Source organism: Piliocolobus tephrosceles, chromosome 9 (assembly GCF_002776525.5).
Source record: "Piliocolobus tephrosceles isolate RC106 chromosome 9, ASM277652v3, whole genome shotgun sequence".
Lineage (NCBI taxonomy): Eukaryota > Metazoa > Chordata > Mammalia > Primates > Cercopithecidae > Piliocolobus > Piliocolobus tephrosceles.
This window is the reverse complement of record NC_045442.1, coordinates 114,464,988-114,483,205: the sequence shown is the minus strand read 5'-3', so window position 1 is coordinate 114,483,205 and position 18,218 is coordinate 114,464,988. Positions and strand designations below refer to the sequence as shown.

General features: G+C 38.4%; 1 protein-coding gene across 1 annotated transcript in view; it reads right to left on the bottom strand.

The window, feature by feature from the left end:
* CUBN (cubilin) overlaps positions 1-18,218 on the bottom strand; it is a 336,941-nt gene that overhangs the window by 65,114 nt on the left and 253,609 nt on the right. The window contains exons 51-56 of the mRNA XM_023223232.1: positions 16,667-16,873; positions 14,422-14,571; positions 12,381-12,502; positions 11,668-11,893; positions 10,004-10,191; positions 1,615-1,771 (exon numbers count right to left, since the gene is read on the bottom strand). Of these exons, the coding sequence (XP_023079000.1) occupies positions 1,615-1,771; positions 10,004-10,191; positions 11,668-11,893; positions 12,381-12,502; positions 14,422-14,571; positions 16,667-16,873 (1,050 nt within the window). The remainder of the gene's footprint in view (positions 1-1,614; positions 1,772-10,003; positions 10,192-11,667; positions 11,894-12,380; positions 12,503-14,421; positions 14,572-16,666; positions 16,874-18,218) is intronic.

Sequence of the window (18,218 nt, the reverse complement as noted above, 5' to 3'; positions counted from 1 at the left end):
CATAATAAGATCATTATATATTTTTAGAAAATGCTGTAGAGTTTTATGGGCTGAGTCCAAGAAATAGTACCACAAATCTACTGCAACTGCCTTAATATCAGGTATTAAGAAAGGATAAATGAGCAAAGATCGAATATGGTTCACGTAGATAAAGAAATAAAGCTGATAAAAAATGATTTGCACTTGATTAGTACTTTACACAATTAATGTTTCTAAAATGTCTTATTATTAGAAAACTGCTATTTTCATTACCATTATAATCTAGCCAAAACAATGGTTGCTTTTTAAAACTAGCTGGATTTATTAATCCCAACTCTTATCAAATTCTTACATGCATCCCTGGTTTTCAAAACAAAAAGAAATATCTTTTCAGCACTAAAATGATTTGTTTTCATATAACCATGGACTAGTTAATCCACTTCACTCTCTGATCTATCAAGCATGAAAATATCTGTATTCTTTTAAATTGACATTAAAACACACACAAGTACACACATGTACACTTACACAGTGGACCACCTGCAGACCTAAGATTTAGTCTGGGGTTGTCTTTCAGTACTTCCTTTCCAGCACTCTCTGATTCAGGCTGAAACACCTGTCTATTGTATTATTTCCTCTAATTCCTTTCCTCAAACGTTTCCCCAAACAGTGATTTGCTATGAGTGGCTACACTTGATTTAACTCAGCCAACAGACACACACCCTTGCTTCTCTGAAAACTGAAAACTGCTACATTTCCCACAAATCTAATAGTATACAGTAGCTAGAAAAGTAGATCCATCCTTCCTAACCAAAATTAGGAAGGCATAGTCCCAAAGAAACTGGCTCCCAAAGTTGACTGAGCATGAAAACCCTCTGGATAACAGTTAAAACGTGCAAGACCGGCCGGGAACGGTGGCTCACGCCAGCACTTTGGGAGGCCAAGGAGGGCAGATTCACGAGATCAAGAGATCGAGACCATCCTGGCCAACATGGTGAAACCTCGTTTCTACTAAAATTACAAAAAAAAAAAAAAAAATTAGCTGGGCATGGTGGTGAGAGCCTGTAGTCCCAGCTACTTGGGAGGCTAAGGCAGGAGAGTTGCTTGAACCCGGGAGGTGGAGGTTGCAGTGAGCCGAGATTGCACCACTGCACTGCAGCCTGGTGACAGAGTGAGACTCTGTCTCAAAAAACAAACAAACAAACAAACAAAAAACATGCAAGACATTGCTTATGGAAATTCTGAATTCAGACAGGCCTGGGGTGAGGCTCAGGAATCTGCATGTGTTTCAAGTCCCCCAGGGGATTCTGCGGTCAAGGTGTCAGAGGCCAGCCACGCTTGGTTGTTTGCTAACTAACTAGCCACCTGTGCTTCTGCCCAATATCAGCCCACTCTGGGTGCCAGGCTTATTTCTAGACGTTGGCTAGTGCCTCTCATGGCTTTTATATCACTTCTCAATTCGGTTCTGTTCTCACTGATATTTGGAAGAGAGGTGTCTTCTCAGGATTCAGTGACTCATCCTCCCCATAGACCCCCACGGTCGTCCCCTAGACCCCCAGGTTTAGCCAACCCTGCCAGCCTGTGACAACCACACCCCCTCAAAGACCTCTGGGTTTGGTTCTTAGGGTTACTTACGGCTAACAAAGGATGCAGAGAAGCCCTGAGCTGGTGCCTCCTGAGACTGGAAGACGGCAGTGAATGTGTTACTCGGTGTGATGATGGGACCCGGAGCCACATTCCCACAGCTGGTGGCTAGCAGAGCTTTGTTGACCTCCTCAGGGCCTGCCCACACCTAGCAGGGACATACACAGAACTTTAATGCTCAAGGGTTTCCCATCAATATTTTAATGCACTTAGGTTTCAAAATAACGGCACTCACACGTATACAGAACTAAGCATAAGAGTAAACAAAACATGGACAAATCTGCAGTATTTTCTTTTGAGAATAATTTTTTCTAAAGCTGCTTTTAAAATAGCGTGTCCCGTTCTTGACTTCTCTAAGGCGATGGCGTTCCTTTTTGCATAGCTGGGTGGTGATTTTTTTAAAATCCAGCTTCCTGGATCACTGTTCAGTTTCCTCCTAACTTCTAGTTGCCCTGACCTAGCCGAGCTTCCCAGGTGCTGAGGGAGACAGAGCAGCCAGGTGGAACTCAGCCCTGCTCCTGGGAAGATAGCAAATTGTAGTCGCAGCTGGACAACGCCACCAAGCAAGAGGCACATTGTGGTGCATGAAGAAAGTGGGCATGAATTCCAAGTATACGTATAATCAGCATGAACTGGAATAAATCAGAACACTTCTTGGCTGTGTAGAATTGTAAGGTCCATTTCGATGAAAGGCTGACATCCAGTCAGTGTGTGCTATTCACCAAAGATTGGGTTGGCAACTCCCAAGTAGACCTGGGCTGTCACTTAATTGGTCTGGCCACTTTGAATGACCGAATGTGTATACTCATGCAAAAAAAAACAGTTGCTGGGAAATACATGGTGAGCACCAAAATTCCAAATCAAACCAATTCTTATCAGTCCAGGGAAAAACAGAGACATTAATCACAGAATCATAAATTTACATGCAAAATTCCAGCTATAAACAAGGCATTACAGTGAGGCTGTTGAGAATATCCGATTGGTGGCTTTACCTAACTGGCGGAGGTGAGCCTGCCCCGAGGGAACCCCGATGTCAGGAAGGGCCATGGCTAGTTCAGAGAACAGAGAGAAAACCAAGGGGGAAGCGGTGAGGAAGGCTGCAGAGGGGACTGCAGGGCATGTTAGAGACTCGGGCCACTGTCCTGAATACAGCAAGGAGCCACCAGGAAGCTTGGTTTTTGGAAAACATTACAATTCGGAAAATAGGAGTCAGTCAGGTAGGTTTTGCCCTAGTTCAGGTGGGTGATCATGGTATCTACAATATTGAGTCACATGAATATACATAACTTGGGGGAAAGAAACATTAAACATATTAACCAGAGAAGCTCATCCTAGTTCAGAGGTCTCAACTAGGAGCAATTTTGGGACCTCTGGCAAGGTTTGGAGGCATTTTTCTATGGTGCGGTGGGTAGAATCTAGTGGGCGGGGCCAGGACTATGGCTAGGCATCCTATAGTGCACAGGACAACCTCTCTCCCAACAGAGAATTATCTCAATCAAGGATGTAATTGAGTGTGTATTAATCTTACTTGAATATTCAACATTTTCTTCGATTGGAACGATACAGAATTACTCATTCCAAATACATCTTTTTTCAAGGATATGCCTCACCCAGAGCAATAAAACATCAAGTCATTAAAAACATTTCTACTGGGAAATCAGTCCATAGGAAGAGATGTGAAATAGCACTGATTCATAGCATTGGTTTAATAATTCTCAGCTCCTTAAAGCCATACCATTTCAATTGATTTTTAGGCACTGGGTATCCAGCTGTTAGTCATCCTACTGAAGACAAATTATATTAGCCATTTATTAGATAAGAGAGGTGCCTGGTGCTGGACCTACTGAGAACAAAGTGCAGATATTCTGCCAAATGCCTAAGATCAATAAAAATGTCAGGAAAAAAAATGCACATCCTCAATTTTACTTAATGACCTCTAATTAGATTTCCCCCAATCAACTATCCAAGGAATCAGTATATGGCAGTTTTTTATCCACATTTCATAAAATTATAAACATAATTTTTAAGAGATAATTTGTGTGTTTGTGTATATATATATATACACAATATATATATACAATACATATATATATATTTGAGACACGGTCTCACTGTCACTCAGGCTGGAGTGCAGTGGTATGATCACAGCTCACTGCAGCCTCGACCTTCTGGGCTCAGGTGATCTTCCCACCTCAGCCTCCCAAGTAACTGGGACTATAGGTGCATGCAACCATGCCTGGCTAGTTTTTTTATTTTTTTGTAGAGATGGGGTTGTACCATGTTGCCCAGGCTGGTCTCAAACTCCTGGACTCAAGTGATCTGCCTGCCTTGGTCCCCCAAAGTGCTGGGGTTACAGGCATAAGCCACCATGCCTGGGCCATATACTACATTTTTACAAACATTACTAAACAGGCAAAGTAAGAAGGGCTGAAACTTAATAAAGAACCTCAAGTTCTTTAATGAAGGAATCCAAGAATGCTTAAGTGCTTATACTTTTCTGAAGTCATTAATTATAGATCTGACATCTCTACCTTTTGGCCCAGGAACATAAGTTTAATGATAATGATTGATAATGTTGACAACGACGGTAAAGAGTTATTCAATATTCATTTCTGCCTTGCCTATCAAGAACTCATTTCATTGGCTATATGACAGAGGACTCATCAAAACTACATTGAACCTACAAAATGTTACTTAATTGTCATTACGTCAAAAACTTTCTGATTTTTCTTAGTGTTCTATACAATTCAGTCAGGTTGTAGGTTATATTTTATCATTCAAGTATTTTTTAAACAAATGTTTACTGACATAATTGCAGATTTACATACATTTGTAAGATATAATACAGAGAAATTCCTTGTACACATTTCTGAGCTCCCCTAACACTGACATCTTGCAAAACTGTAGTATACTATCACAACTAGGTTACTGGCATTGATAAAACTCACCAATCTTACTCAATTTCCTAGTTTTACTTGAACTCGTGTGTGTGTGTGTGTGTGTGTGTATTAAGTTATATACAAGTTGTACACAACTGCATTCAAGATACTGAAATTCCAACACCACAAGAATCCTTAAGTTGCTCTTGTTATTTATAGCCACACACAATTTACTCCTACATTTTCTTCTCTCTAACCTCTGGCTCTGTGTTTTCCATTTCTAAAACACTATCATTTCAAAACATTATATAAACGGAACAGCAGAATCTCCAAAGGTCCAGAGTAACCTTTGGAGATTGCCTTTTTTCACTTCCCATAATCCCCCAGTGATTTGTCCAAATTGTTAACCTATGAATAGTTTGTTTTTATTCAGGAATTATATTCCACGGTAAGCAAATACCACAATTTGTTTAACCATTCACCTGTTGAAAAGCCTTAGTGCTGGTTTCAACTATTACAAATAAAGGTGCTATTTATATAGATTCATACACAAGTTTTTGTATAAACATAGTTTTCATTTCTCTGGGATAAATGCCCAGAGTGCAATTGGTAAATATTATGCAATTGGTAAATATTGATCTTCCAATAGGTGTGTAGTGATAGCTCAATATGGTTTTAATTCATACTTCTCCAGAAGTTAATGATGTTGAATATCTTTTCTGGTATTTATCATCTGTATAGTCTCTTTGGTGGAATATCTGTCCATGTCTTTTGCCCATATTCTAATAGGATTGTTTGTATTTTACTCTTGAGTTTGAGAGTTCTTTATATATTCTACATAGTAGTACATTGCCTATGTGAAGAAAATGAACAGACCGGCTACAGACTGGATGAAAACATTTCACACGGCATAAGATTTTTAATTTAAATGAGATAAAATTCATCATTTTCTTTTCTCTTACAAATCATTCTTTTGCTGTTTCATCTAAGACCTCTTTACCTATCTCCAGGTCCTGAAGACATCTACTATTTTTTTTCTCTGAAAGTTTTATATTTTACTTTTCAGTCTATCATCTATTTTGAGTGAGGTTTTCTACAAAATGTGAGGTTTAGGTTGAGATTCATATTTTTTGCCTGTGGATGTTCAATTGCTGTAGTACCATTTGTTGAAAAGACTATTCTCCCTACATTGGAATGTTTTTGCACCTGTCAAAAATCAATTGAGCATGTTTGTGTGAGTGTATTTCTAGGTTCTCTATTTTAATCTGAGTTTTCAGCCAATACCACATTGTCTTGATTACTGTAACTAAGATAAGTAAGCCTAGGTAAATAGTAAGGTAGAATTCTTCCTCCCATTTTATTCTTCTTTTCCATGATTCTTTTAGCCATTGAAGGGTCTGTGCCTTCCATATAAGTTGTGGAAAAAGTTGTCTATGTCTACAAAATACTTTGGAGAAATTTTGATAGGAATTGCAATAAACCTATCCATCATTTTGAGGAGAAGGAACATCTTTACTATGTTGAGTCTTCCAATTCATAACTATAATTGTCTCTTTCATTTAAGTCTATGCCAGCATTTCATTATTTTTAGCACCCAGATCCTGCACATATTCGTTTGGGGCTTACTTGGCAATGAGACCATTCCTACATCTACACTGATCCATCTGACCCTTACGAGGCACTTCCCACGGGAAAGAATGGACGATTGAGGGAGACAGAGCTTTCTCCTGTTTGGCCTCTTATACCACAGCAGAAAATGATGAAAGACATGACTGTTACTTACATATTGGCCTGTTGTTTTAATTAGCTACTCCAACACTTGGCAGTTCACTTCTCTCCAGCTCAGCTCAGTGCTTAACAAGATATTCTTTCTGTTATTGTTTTTTTTAGTTCAGTTTTAATATAGTCAAAGAACACACTCTGTATTTCAATTCCTTGACTTGGTTGAGGTTTTTTGATGTCTCAGGATATGATCTACCTTGGAATGTTACAAGAGTTCCTAAGAAATTGTGTATTCTGATGTTGCTGTGTGGTGTATTTTATACACACACACACACACACACACACACACGTCAATCAGATCCTATTGATTGATGGTTTTGTAGAGTTCTTCTATATCCTTGTCAATTATCTGTCTAGTCATTTATCAGTTACTAAGAGGAGAGAGTTGAAGTCCTCAGCTATAACTGAAGATTTGTCTCCTTCCCTTCTTAGCTCTATTGGTTACTGCTTTATATATTTTGTGCCTCTGTTGTTTGGTGAACACACATTTAGGATCATTATGTCTTCCTGGTGGATTGATCCTTTTATCATTATGTAAGATTCCTTTTTTCTGTTGTAATTTTCTGTACTCTAAAGTCTACTTCATCAGATATAAATATATCCACTCCTGCTTTTTTTGGTTAACCTTTGCATGACATCCTTTCCCATCCTTTTACTTTTCATGTACCTATGTGGTTGAATTTGAAATCAGTTTATTATCACTTAGGTCATGTTTTGGATTGATAACCTGTATTGGGATTGGTCTAACTAAACTATTTACAATTAAAATGCTAATATATATATATTTCTATGTCTACATTTTATTATATGTTTTCTATTTACTTTATCTCTTTTTGGTCCTCTATTTCTCTTTTCTTGACTTCTTGGGGATTCCATTTTGATTGATATTAGCATTTTTCTGTACATCTCTTCATACAGTTTTGGTAGTGGTTGTTCTGGGTTTGACAATATGCCTACGTGATTATAGTAGTCTACCAGCATCCACCTCTGACCACTTGTGGAAATGTGATTTCCATTTAGATCCCCTTTCAACTCTTCCATATCATTATATTGAGTATCAGAGGGCATTACAATCTCTTGTTTTATTAAATGTGATTCACAAGCTTTATGAGGAAAAGGATATTCTATTGTATGTATACATATTTTTTCTTTTTCCACATTCCTTTTAGTTTTCTCATGCTCCAAGATTCTTTAATAATTTCATTTTTGTTTGAAGAAATTCTGTTTGACCATCTTTAATGGTAGGTCTCCTAGTAATAATTTTGTTTAGTTGTCCTTCATATGAGAAGCTTTTATTTCCTCTTTACTCCTGAAAGACAGTTTTCCAGATATAAAATGTATGGTTGACAATTCCTTTGTTTCAGCACTTGAAGAATATAGTGTCAATTCCTCATGGCCTCCATGGTTTCGGATGAGAAATCTGCTTTTATTCTAACTGGTCTTCCTCTCTAGGTAATGTTCCAATTCTCTCTGACTGCTTTCAAGACTTTTTGTTTACCTTCAGTGTCCAGCAGTTTAATTAGTATAGGTCTGAACTTAAATTCCTTTGTGTTTATCTTGGTTTAGCTTCACTCAGCTTCTTGAACCTATAGGTGTGTTTCTTTTGCCAAATTTGGGAAAGTTTACAGCCACTAGTTCTCTGACTGTTCTTTCAGCTACACTCTCTCCTCTCCCTTTGAGAGAATGTTGAATCTTTTGTTATTGTCCATGAGTCCCTAAGTCTGTGTTGATCTAGTTTGTTTGTTTTTTCAGTCTATTTTCTCTTTGTTGTGCAGATTGGGTGAATTCTATTGTTCTATCCTCAGGTTCACTGATTCTATTCTCTATCATCTCCACACTACTCTTGAGCCTATTCAGCATATTCTTGATTTATGTTATTGTATTTTTCAGTTCTATAATTGCTATTTAGTTCTTTATTGCAACCACTATTTCTTTGCTGATATTTTCTATTTGTTTCAAGAGAACTCGTCAGTGATTGTTGAAGCATGTTTATGGAAGCTACTTCAACATCCTTGTCATATATTTCAACATCTGATTTATCTCACTGTTGACATCACTTGATTCTTTTCTCTTTCAAGTTGTGATGTTCTTGATTCCTGATACAATGTATTATTTCTGATTGTATCCTGGACATGTTATTTATTATGTTAGGAGACTTTAGGTCCTATTCAAATCTTTTATTTTAGCAGGCTGTCACCCTGTTTATGTTTACCACGTGGCCTTACATACTTTGTGGTGGAATTTTGGTCTGCTTGGTTTACATGCTGCTACTAGGGCTCTCACTAGTTTTTGCTGGGGCTACTTGAGGGGCTCTGTGTGTTTCTCAATTGGAGGCAACGGGTATAGTAACTTTCCCCTACTAATGCCCCCTGGGTACCTCAATGTCTCTGGGTGGAAGAGGAGCATGTCTAGCCTGTGGGGACAAAGAGGCTTCCCAGACTGGGCCCCTTTCTGTGACTGCAGCCCCACCTGCCCTGGTGTCTCTGGGTGGGTGAAGAGAATCTCAGGTTTACAGGTGTTAAGTGACTTCCTGCAGGGGCTGCTTGCTGAAGCTGGGTCCCTTTACTGGTTCCGCCCACCCACACAGATGCTTGGCAGAAACAAGCATCTCAGGTTCATTAGGAGAAGACAAGTGATTGCCATGGCAACTTATTTTTGGCAGTGTTCCTGATCCATCCCACTCGCCAGCAGCACCGGGCTTGCCCGATGTTGTCAGAGGGACCCCCATTCAATCCAGAGGAGGAATGAGCCTAGGTCATTTTCCACATTCCAGTTTTACAACTGGAGCACTTGAAAGTTTTACTTAAGTCTGAATCCTGGATATTGATTCATTTCATGAGAAGAGAGTTCATTTAGTTCATGGAAAAAGTAATTAAGAAAAGTATATATTAAATGTATTTCCATTTAAACAGTAAGCATGGGTCAATGAGATATACAACATCATTTGAGAGTTGATATGAAGTAATAACACTGACAACAAAAGCCACTTTGACTCATCAAGTGATTTTATATTCCAAGTACTTAGCACTACTTATGTTATTACATCGTACTACCTCCAATGCTTAAAACAGCCCTACTAAAGAAGGAATCATGCTCTTCATTTTACAGTTGAATAACTTAAAGGCCAATGGTTTAAGTAGCTCAGAGAAGAACGTGCAGGTGGTAGGTATGAGAGACATGAATGGAGGGGCATAGCCTTTCAGAGATATAACTTGGAAGATGCAAAATAGTACAAATGAAATGAATTTCTAAGACAGTCATCATAGTCACAAGTCAGTGGAAAGTGACAAGCCACTGCCACACGAGCAGTATTTATAACTTTAGATTTCAAAGGAGCCTTGCTCTCCTGATGCCCCGTTCCCATCATTTTTACATGGGTTTCTCACAGTTTTTTCAGCCTGTGGGCTCCTAAGGCCCAAGGTGAAGGCTGACATTAGCCGCTTCTTCAACATTTTGTAATTTTTGTGGCATGCTTTAAATTTTGCCTGTGGCAGTGCCCTACATTATAAAGGGCATTTTCCCTTTAGGATCTATTGGAAAATATGAAAGAAAAGAAACGCTAACTCCTAACAGTTGACATTTCTCACTGTCTCACTTTTCATCCAAGGAATCCAGGCAGCAAAATGTTCTTACTTTGAGAGACAATGAATCATTTCTAGCTTAAACACTAATGTTCACAAAACCAACTTGGCTCCAATTAAATGAACAAGTGTACTAACCTTCACGAAGCTATTCTGACATTGTCCATCACCGCTGGGGATTAGGAAATTGTTGTCAAAGCTGAGCTCCAAGTGTTTACTTTTGTGAGTAATGACCGTCCAGGAACATCTGCTGTTTTCGGGAAAATTCTGAGGCCAGTGAGGGGATCTGACTGTACCATTATCGGAATGAAATATTCCACCACAACCTGAAATATTGCCATGTAAAAAGCCATCAATCTGCAAGGAAACTCAATTTTGGAAACTCAAGACTTCTACAGAAGGAACATTTCTAAATGTGAGATTTCAGTTCATCATTTTTTACAAGTGATCATCTTCCAGTCAGGTGCACAGCAAGCTCTCTCCATAAATGGAAAGATGAGTTAAATTGAGAGAAAATTTCAGCTGTTACAGTTGTGTTACAATGATATTGAACTCAACCAAGAACACTAATCCTTGCCATAAAGAGGATAGATTTCTATCCTGTCTTCAAACAAGAGCTGTATTTTTATTCTCTTTGAGGCTATGCAGTATATGTAACCTGGCAATGCAAAGTTTTATATTTTATTACCATTAACACATGAGAATATTACCCTACAGTCCATTTGCAACTCTACCCTAACTCTAACTAGAGAAAGTGATTTTGAGTTGGGGAAAATTATTTTATTAAGCAATCTGGCTCATTCATGTTGAAACTGACTGATGGATCAAAATTAATTACATGGATTCAAAGGAAGAAAAATCTAGAATTTTCATACTTTTAAAACATGTACTTAAGAGATGGCAAAGAAAAATATGAACTCAAAACAAAATGAAGTTAAAGAGGTATTCTCTGAATCTTTTGCTGTGAAACCCTTGGAAATCAGGGATTCACCTAAAACTCCCTTCTGACTTCAGCAACAGCCAGAGGTTGTTAACGAGGGAAAGTCTGACTCAGTCTACAAAGAGCTTCATAATAACTGTGACTCTACCAGAAAGAATTGTCTTGTGTGATATTCAAGACATTATAAAGTTTCTGATACAAGTCCTTATATTTTCTAAGAATTTTCACAATGTTTATACTTTCTATGCACAAAAACTATTCTTTTAGAATGAAATCTGTCATATTTTGACACAGTACCCATTCACTATAGAATTTGTTCTAAATTATGAATCTCATCTTGTCACCTTCCTTTTCAAAACTCTTCAATAGTTTCCCATCGTTCAAGGGATAACATATAAACCAAGGCTCTTTATGTTGTGGACTTATTTTCCTGCCCTCAGCTCACCACCACTCAGCGTTCTGCTTCTAGGCTCCAGATAATATCAAGCACTTGGGATTCCAACTCATCTTTCTATTACTTGAGATTCCCAGGTTGTGCCATACCCTTTTGCCGATGAAGGCAAGCATCAGGAAGTGTTGAGATCAAAGTTTCTGGACTCAACTGCCTTTATTCAAATCCTGACTACCAATCATCAGCTATGTATCTGGGCGAATGATGAACCCATGCTTCCTCAGTCTCTGCCTACGCAAAATAGAGACACCAGGTATTGACATTGTGTTATTCCACCAGGGCTGCTACATGACATGACATGTGCAAATATTTAGAATTAAGTCTGATATAAAGTAGGTACAAAATGTACATGAGTTCATAATGCACATCACTAAAAAAAAAAAAATCAAATGCAGCAAACGTTTCTTTTACCTAAAGTTTGTGTGTTCCACGTAGCATAAAATCCACCACCTTGCAATGAATGGTCTGAGTTAAAAGTCACGACCAGTTGATTGGAACCTGACTGTATTGTCCTAGGGTTTGAATTTCCACAGTATTGTCCTATGATGGGTGATTCAGGGGACCCACCATTCCTCACAGTGACAGAGTCCCAAGCACAAGTGGTATGGGGTTCAATATCAAAGTCACTAAATGTGAGCTGCAGGAGAAAAAAGAAATGAGTTATCAGTGAGCTTTTATCAACCCTGATGAAGATAAGGCCCTTACAAATCCTTTTATTTTCTTTTAATTTTTATAATTTTGTATTTTTGTCTCTTATTTAATTCTGCCTTCCCCTCTACTCATTTTCCTTATTGAAGGTTCTCTCGGAAAATTTGAGAAAAGACATTTCCCTAGTTTGGGATGGCAACTCATATTAAGAAAATGAATACACTTCTCTCTAAGATGTAGAATTATCTTCTATATATATCTTTCCCTATGCTTAAAAAAGAGATTTCACTCTTCATTAATTATAGATGCCAATGTATGTGCTCTAGTGAGAGAATGTTAGGGAAAAACAGTGATCTCATTGTAGAATCAAAGCCTTCTCTAATCACTTGCTTACTAAAAGAGCTCCATTTCCATGCATGACAGGCTATTGTGGTTCTATGGTCTCAGAAGCATTTCACCCAGTCATTAGCACTCACAGTGATGGTGTGCCCCTGTGGGGCCTCCAACAGCCAAGAGCAGTGGGTCAGGCTGTCATAAGCATTTGGATAGTTGGGGCTTGTGATCACTCCACTCTCACCTATCTGTATTCCGCCACAATCTGAAATGAGATTGGTAACCCTCTCAATTACACAGAAGTAAAAACAAGAACCTGTAAAGCCCAAGTAAGTGGTAATCATAGCCAACAGATATTGTGATTAGAAACATAATAAGGCCAGGCATGGTGGCTCATGCCTATAATACCAGCACTTTGGGAGGCCAAAGTGGGCAAAACCCCTGAGGTCAGGAGCTCAAGACCAGCCTGGCCAACATGGTGAAACCCCATCTCAACTAAAAATACAAAAATTAGCTGGGCATGGTGGCATTTGCCTGTAGTCCCAGGTATTCAGGAGGCTGAGGCAGGAGAATCGCTTGAACCAGAAGGCGGAGGCTGTAGTGAGCCGAGATCATGCCATTGAACTCCAATCAGGGCGACAGAACAAGACTCCATCTCAAAAGAAAGAAACCATACACACACACACACACACACACATATACATGTATACATATTTTGTATATTTTTTGTATATATATGTTGTGTATATATATATATGTGTGTGTATATATGTATAAAATAAATGAAATTAAAAAGAAGAAAAGTAAATTTGGGTAGAAGTTTAGGAATAACAAAATTCCATGCAGTATTAGCATAAAAAATTGAAAATTGAAAAACAAATACATTTCTGAAGCATAATATGGTCTGATGTTCAATAAAAATAATACCGCTTACTGAAACCTGACTCTTTTCTTTGAATGTGATGAAGGAAAATCAACTGGCAAGATGGTTGAGTGGGTAAATAATCAATTTCACTCCTTCTTTCAACCAGCCATTTGTTTATAACACAAAGGAATGTTAGATAAAACCATAACTAAAACACATTTTGATTCATAGCCAACTCAATGGAAAGAAAAGCAGCTCTCCAAAATCTGGCAGCAGTAAGTGTACTCCAAGTGAGAGGAGTGAAACTCAAAGAATGACAGTCTGAGAGGCTAAAGAAAGCATGCATGGGTCCCAGGGTTGGGCTCTGAGGTTTTGGTGACCAGGTAGGAGGAGAAGATAGGGCTCTGGGTCTCCACAGAAGGAAGGACTGGAATTGAAACTTTTACATGAAGTTGGGAATCTAAACAAACTGGCATACTCGCGAAAAGGGACTAGAAAACCTCCCATAGCCAAGGGAAGCAGTCAGGAGTAGGGCTGGGTTTTCCAGCACAAACTCTGAATTTCACATATGCAAATCCAACACAAAACACTAGCAAATAATATCCATTGTATGTATAAAACACACATCATGATGAAATAGGATTTATCCCAAAAATGCAAGGATGGTTTACCAAGAGAAAGAAATCTTTCATATAATTTGTCATATTAACTTATGAAAGGAGAAAAAGTTGAAACATCTCAATGGATGCAGAAAATTATCTGATAAAATCTTATGCCCATTTACATTTTAAAAAAGCTTTTTCACACTAAAGATGGAAGGGACTTTCTTTAACAAAAGATACTTATTGGAAACTTAAGAGCAACCAATATATTTAATAATAAAATGTCATAGACAGTCACATCCAGGTCAGAAACAAGATGCTCTATCATTCCTTCTGTTCAATATTCTGATGGTGGCCCTAGGTAGCAAAATGATGTAAGAAAATGAAATGAAGTATTACAGCTGAAAGCAAAAAGAACTAATATTTGCAGAAGACATGATTGTTTACACAGAAAGATCAAAGAGAATCTATAGACAGCATATTAAAACCAATAAGAGGATAGCCAGATCTTTGGACTAAAGATACATGTATGCAAATTATAATATTTCTAGATATCAGCCACAACCAATTAAAAAATGTAATGTAGAAAATCTCATTGATAATATTTAAAAAACTAATAGCTATGTAGAAATGTCTAATAAAATATATAAGAAATCTTTATAAAAAATCATTAATCTTTATAACTACTTTTATCAAGATCTTAATTATAACTCTTACCTGTAAAGGAATACTTTGCAAGGAATCCAATGTGTTCTATACGTTCATTGGTGACAAAGTGTATCCATACCTGAGAATAAGGTATAACCAGTGGCAATGTAGGCTTTGAAGGACCACAAAGTCTCCACATCAGGGGCCCATCAGCATCACCTGAACAAAATAATATACCAAGTTTTATTATTGATATAGCTTTTGAGAAATACATTCAATGAATTTGGTGAGAACAAATTTCAAGATATTCATTGACACACATTTAAATTCTGATTTAGTAGCAGACATTGCACAATGCTTCTCTGTCTTTGTCAACCGCCAAGGAAAGTCCCTCCAAGAGGGTAAAACAAACACAAAAAATCAAAGCAATTTTAAAATGAACCTCTCTCTATTATGGACACCATTTTGTTCCAATTTGTGTTTTCATAGTTATTTCAGCATATCTAAACAGAGATACAATTAATTAAAATAGCACTTTTGGACACACCTTTTGTAGGGTGTAAGAAATATAATACCAACAGTGATCAAATATATCCTCAAGATAAAGTGATCATTGCCTAAAATAGGAAAGATTTCTTCACTGTATTCAATCAACTAAAAAGGACACAATATTCGGCACTCAGGCCAAGAGCTGTCAGATCTGAGCTTGATATTTTATGAAGATTACTTTTCATGGGTTTGATGAACATGTATAGAGCATCAGCAGGGCTCTCATTTACCTGCTTTCTTTTTATTCTGTCAGATAAACATCACTGACCTTCTAAATCAATGATATATAATATTTTAACTGAACAAACTATTTTAACTAAACCTGAGCAAATAAAGAGAAGACAGCATTTAGCTGACTAAAATTTGAGATACAGCTGTTCTGCTTAAGACTACAAGCCCGAAATTTTGAACCAGGTAGAGGGGGTGAGGGTTTATCAGAATTCCATGGAGAACATTCTCAAACCACAACTTCTCTTTCCCTCATAAGCCTTTTTAGGTTCCTCAGCCTGAGAGGTGGGAGGACTCTCTGGCTGAGGCCCTTGGTCTGTGGGCATAGGCTCTATCAAATTCTCCTTCTTGAAAATCCTGTTGCTCAGGTTCTCAGATGTAACTAACACTGACCTCTCAGTTTCTCAAGGACTTCTCCACCAACTAACTGATGAGCTTCTGCTGCTTTCAACCTCCTTTTCTTAAAATTTGGGATAACACAGAACTCAGCAAAACTTTGACAGTATGGATGATTACATACTATTTACAATATTATTGTCTTCCTCTATCTACTTGTTTATTTACTGAGAAAAAAGTGTCAGCATAATCATGGAAGCAACCTAATGAATAGTCTACACCTTGACTATAGGAAAGAAAGAAAATTGATTCATCCTCCTTGAATATAGAGGTTTAAAAATTTTTCAGAGAATTATGGTTTATTGAGTACACCGCAATCCTTTTCTATCACGAAAACCAAGACAAATGACTGCTTTGGGGTTATTTCCCCAAATAGCTTCCATGTGTTTCTCCATCTGGTATACTGCAAAACTTCTTTTAACTCCTAAGGCCTCAGGAGAATTTCACAGCCCCTTCATAAATCCTGGAAGTTCAGGAAACTGCCAACACATGCTGAGCATGCTAAGTCCCAGTCTCCTCGGAAAGGAGTCTTGATAGTAGTGGACTCTCTCTTCGGCCAGAGTCACATGCCAGGAAACGAAGTGACTGTAACACAGGGTCTAGTAGTACAGTGATCCGTCTCACTCACTGTTCCTGGGGTTCGTTTTCCTCAGCGGGGCACACGCAGAATTATGGCTTTGAACAGAGTTCTTTTGGATCGTATGTACCTATGTTAGAGCCATTTCACTCCCTTCATTGTTAGTGGTCTCCAAGCATAAGAAGAATATTGTAGGCCAGGCATAGTGGCTCATGCCTGCAACCCCAGCACTTTGGAAGGCCAAAGAGGGAGGATCACTTGAGGCCAGGAGTTTGAGACCAGCCTGAACAACATAGATAGACTCCATCTCTAAACAAAAAATTTTAAAAATTAGTTGTATGTAGTGATGTACACCTGTAGTCCAAGCCACTTGGGAGACTGAGGCAGGAGGATCACCTGAGCCTGCGAGGTTGAGACTGCAGTGAGTTATGATCACACCACTGCACTCCAGTCTGGGCAAGAGAGCCAGCTCCTGTCTGAAAACAACAGCAGCAGCAACAACAACAAAAAGATAAAAAGAATATTGTAGATAAACAGGAGAATGTGTTCTTAGACAGAACTCACCCACTCGAAACTCAAGGACATCAAATTGACAGTCTTGGTGACTTTCTAGGTAAAACTCTTCAAAATGAATGGAAATGGATGAATTTTCCTGATTTGGATTGCTGAGAGTCCATTCGCAGTTCAGGTTTCTTGAGTAATTCCTGACTCCATCATAGCCAGGAGAAGTAAAGTTTCCTTCAGGAATATTTTGAAGAGACCCACCACACACTAAGAAAATACAAGGCAACAGAGAAAGTAGTAGTAAGATTCAGGCCACAACAGAAGAGATAAACAATACAGGAACAGTAATTAAAACATCAACACTACTGCTTTGATTTGTTTTTCTAGATGCAGTCAGGGTTATGGGTAAAAGGCATGCAAATTATGGAAGTTTCTGCAAGTTTATAAAGGAAAGATGTGCAAAAGTCAACAACTTCTCTATTTTCCTGTTGCTACAGATTAAGTGGTTGGGGTTTGGCTCTGTATCAGTAGGTTCAAATATTGAGGCCTACTGTTCATTAATATTTAATTTAGAGGAATACATAAATATAATGGTGGCAGATCCTAATGGCTTGATTAGCAATTCTCCACTTGATCTAATAAATTAACTTAAATCCAACAGATAATAGGACATTGACTTGCCAATGAATTTGCCCCCTTTTAATAAAGGAACAGATGCTTCTTGTACCAATGAAATAACTTAGCGTTTTTCTTTTAATATTCACTCCCCCTTCCAAATTTTAAAACCCTTAGATAAAAACACCAATCCAGGAAATAGGAGGATATTTATAATTAGAGGCCATATCTTGCTTAATTTTGGAATATTCTATATCATATCAAACCTCCCACTTATTTTCACTGGAAATATGTGTGTGGATAGATGACTAGAGACAATAAAGCCTGTTCTGTCCCCAGCAAAATTAATTCCTCTCTGAGACCAAGTTACCCTCTAGGAGGTAGATGGTTTCTTTCAGCACAAAAGAATTGACCAGGGACTATGGAACAGGTCACCAACCCTCATGGTAACATGACCTGAAACTGTGCTAGAAGCTCATCTAACAGCATTAAAAGTTTTAAATTCACCATAGCAGTTTCTTTCTGAAATCAGAAAGCTTTTTTTCTGTCTGTAGTGTGTTTTTTTTTTTTTTGTTTTGTTTTGTTTTTTTTTTGAGGCGGAGTCTCGCTCTGTCGCCCGGACTGGAGTGCAGTGGCCGGATCTCAGCTTACTGCAAGCTCTGCCTCCCGGGTTTATGCCATTCTCCTGCCTCAGCCTCCGGAGTAGCTGGGACTACAGGCGCCCGCCACCTTGCCCGGCTAGTTTTTGTATTTTTAGTAGAGACGGGGTTTCACCGTGTTAGCCAGGATGGTCTCGATCTCCTGACCTCGTGATCCGCCCGTCTCAGGCCTCCCAAAGTGCTGGGATTACAGGCTTGAGCCACCGCGCCCGGCCTGTAGTGTGTTTTTGATCTGCTTATGTGTGTTTGTCTTATGTCAAAGATTCCAAGTATCACTAAAGGGAAAATGGATGGCTTTGCTGCCATTGACAGTAGCTGGGGGCATCTGCAGTGCACCT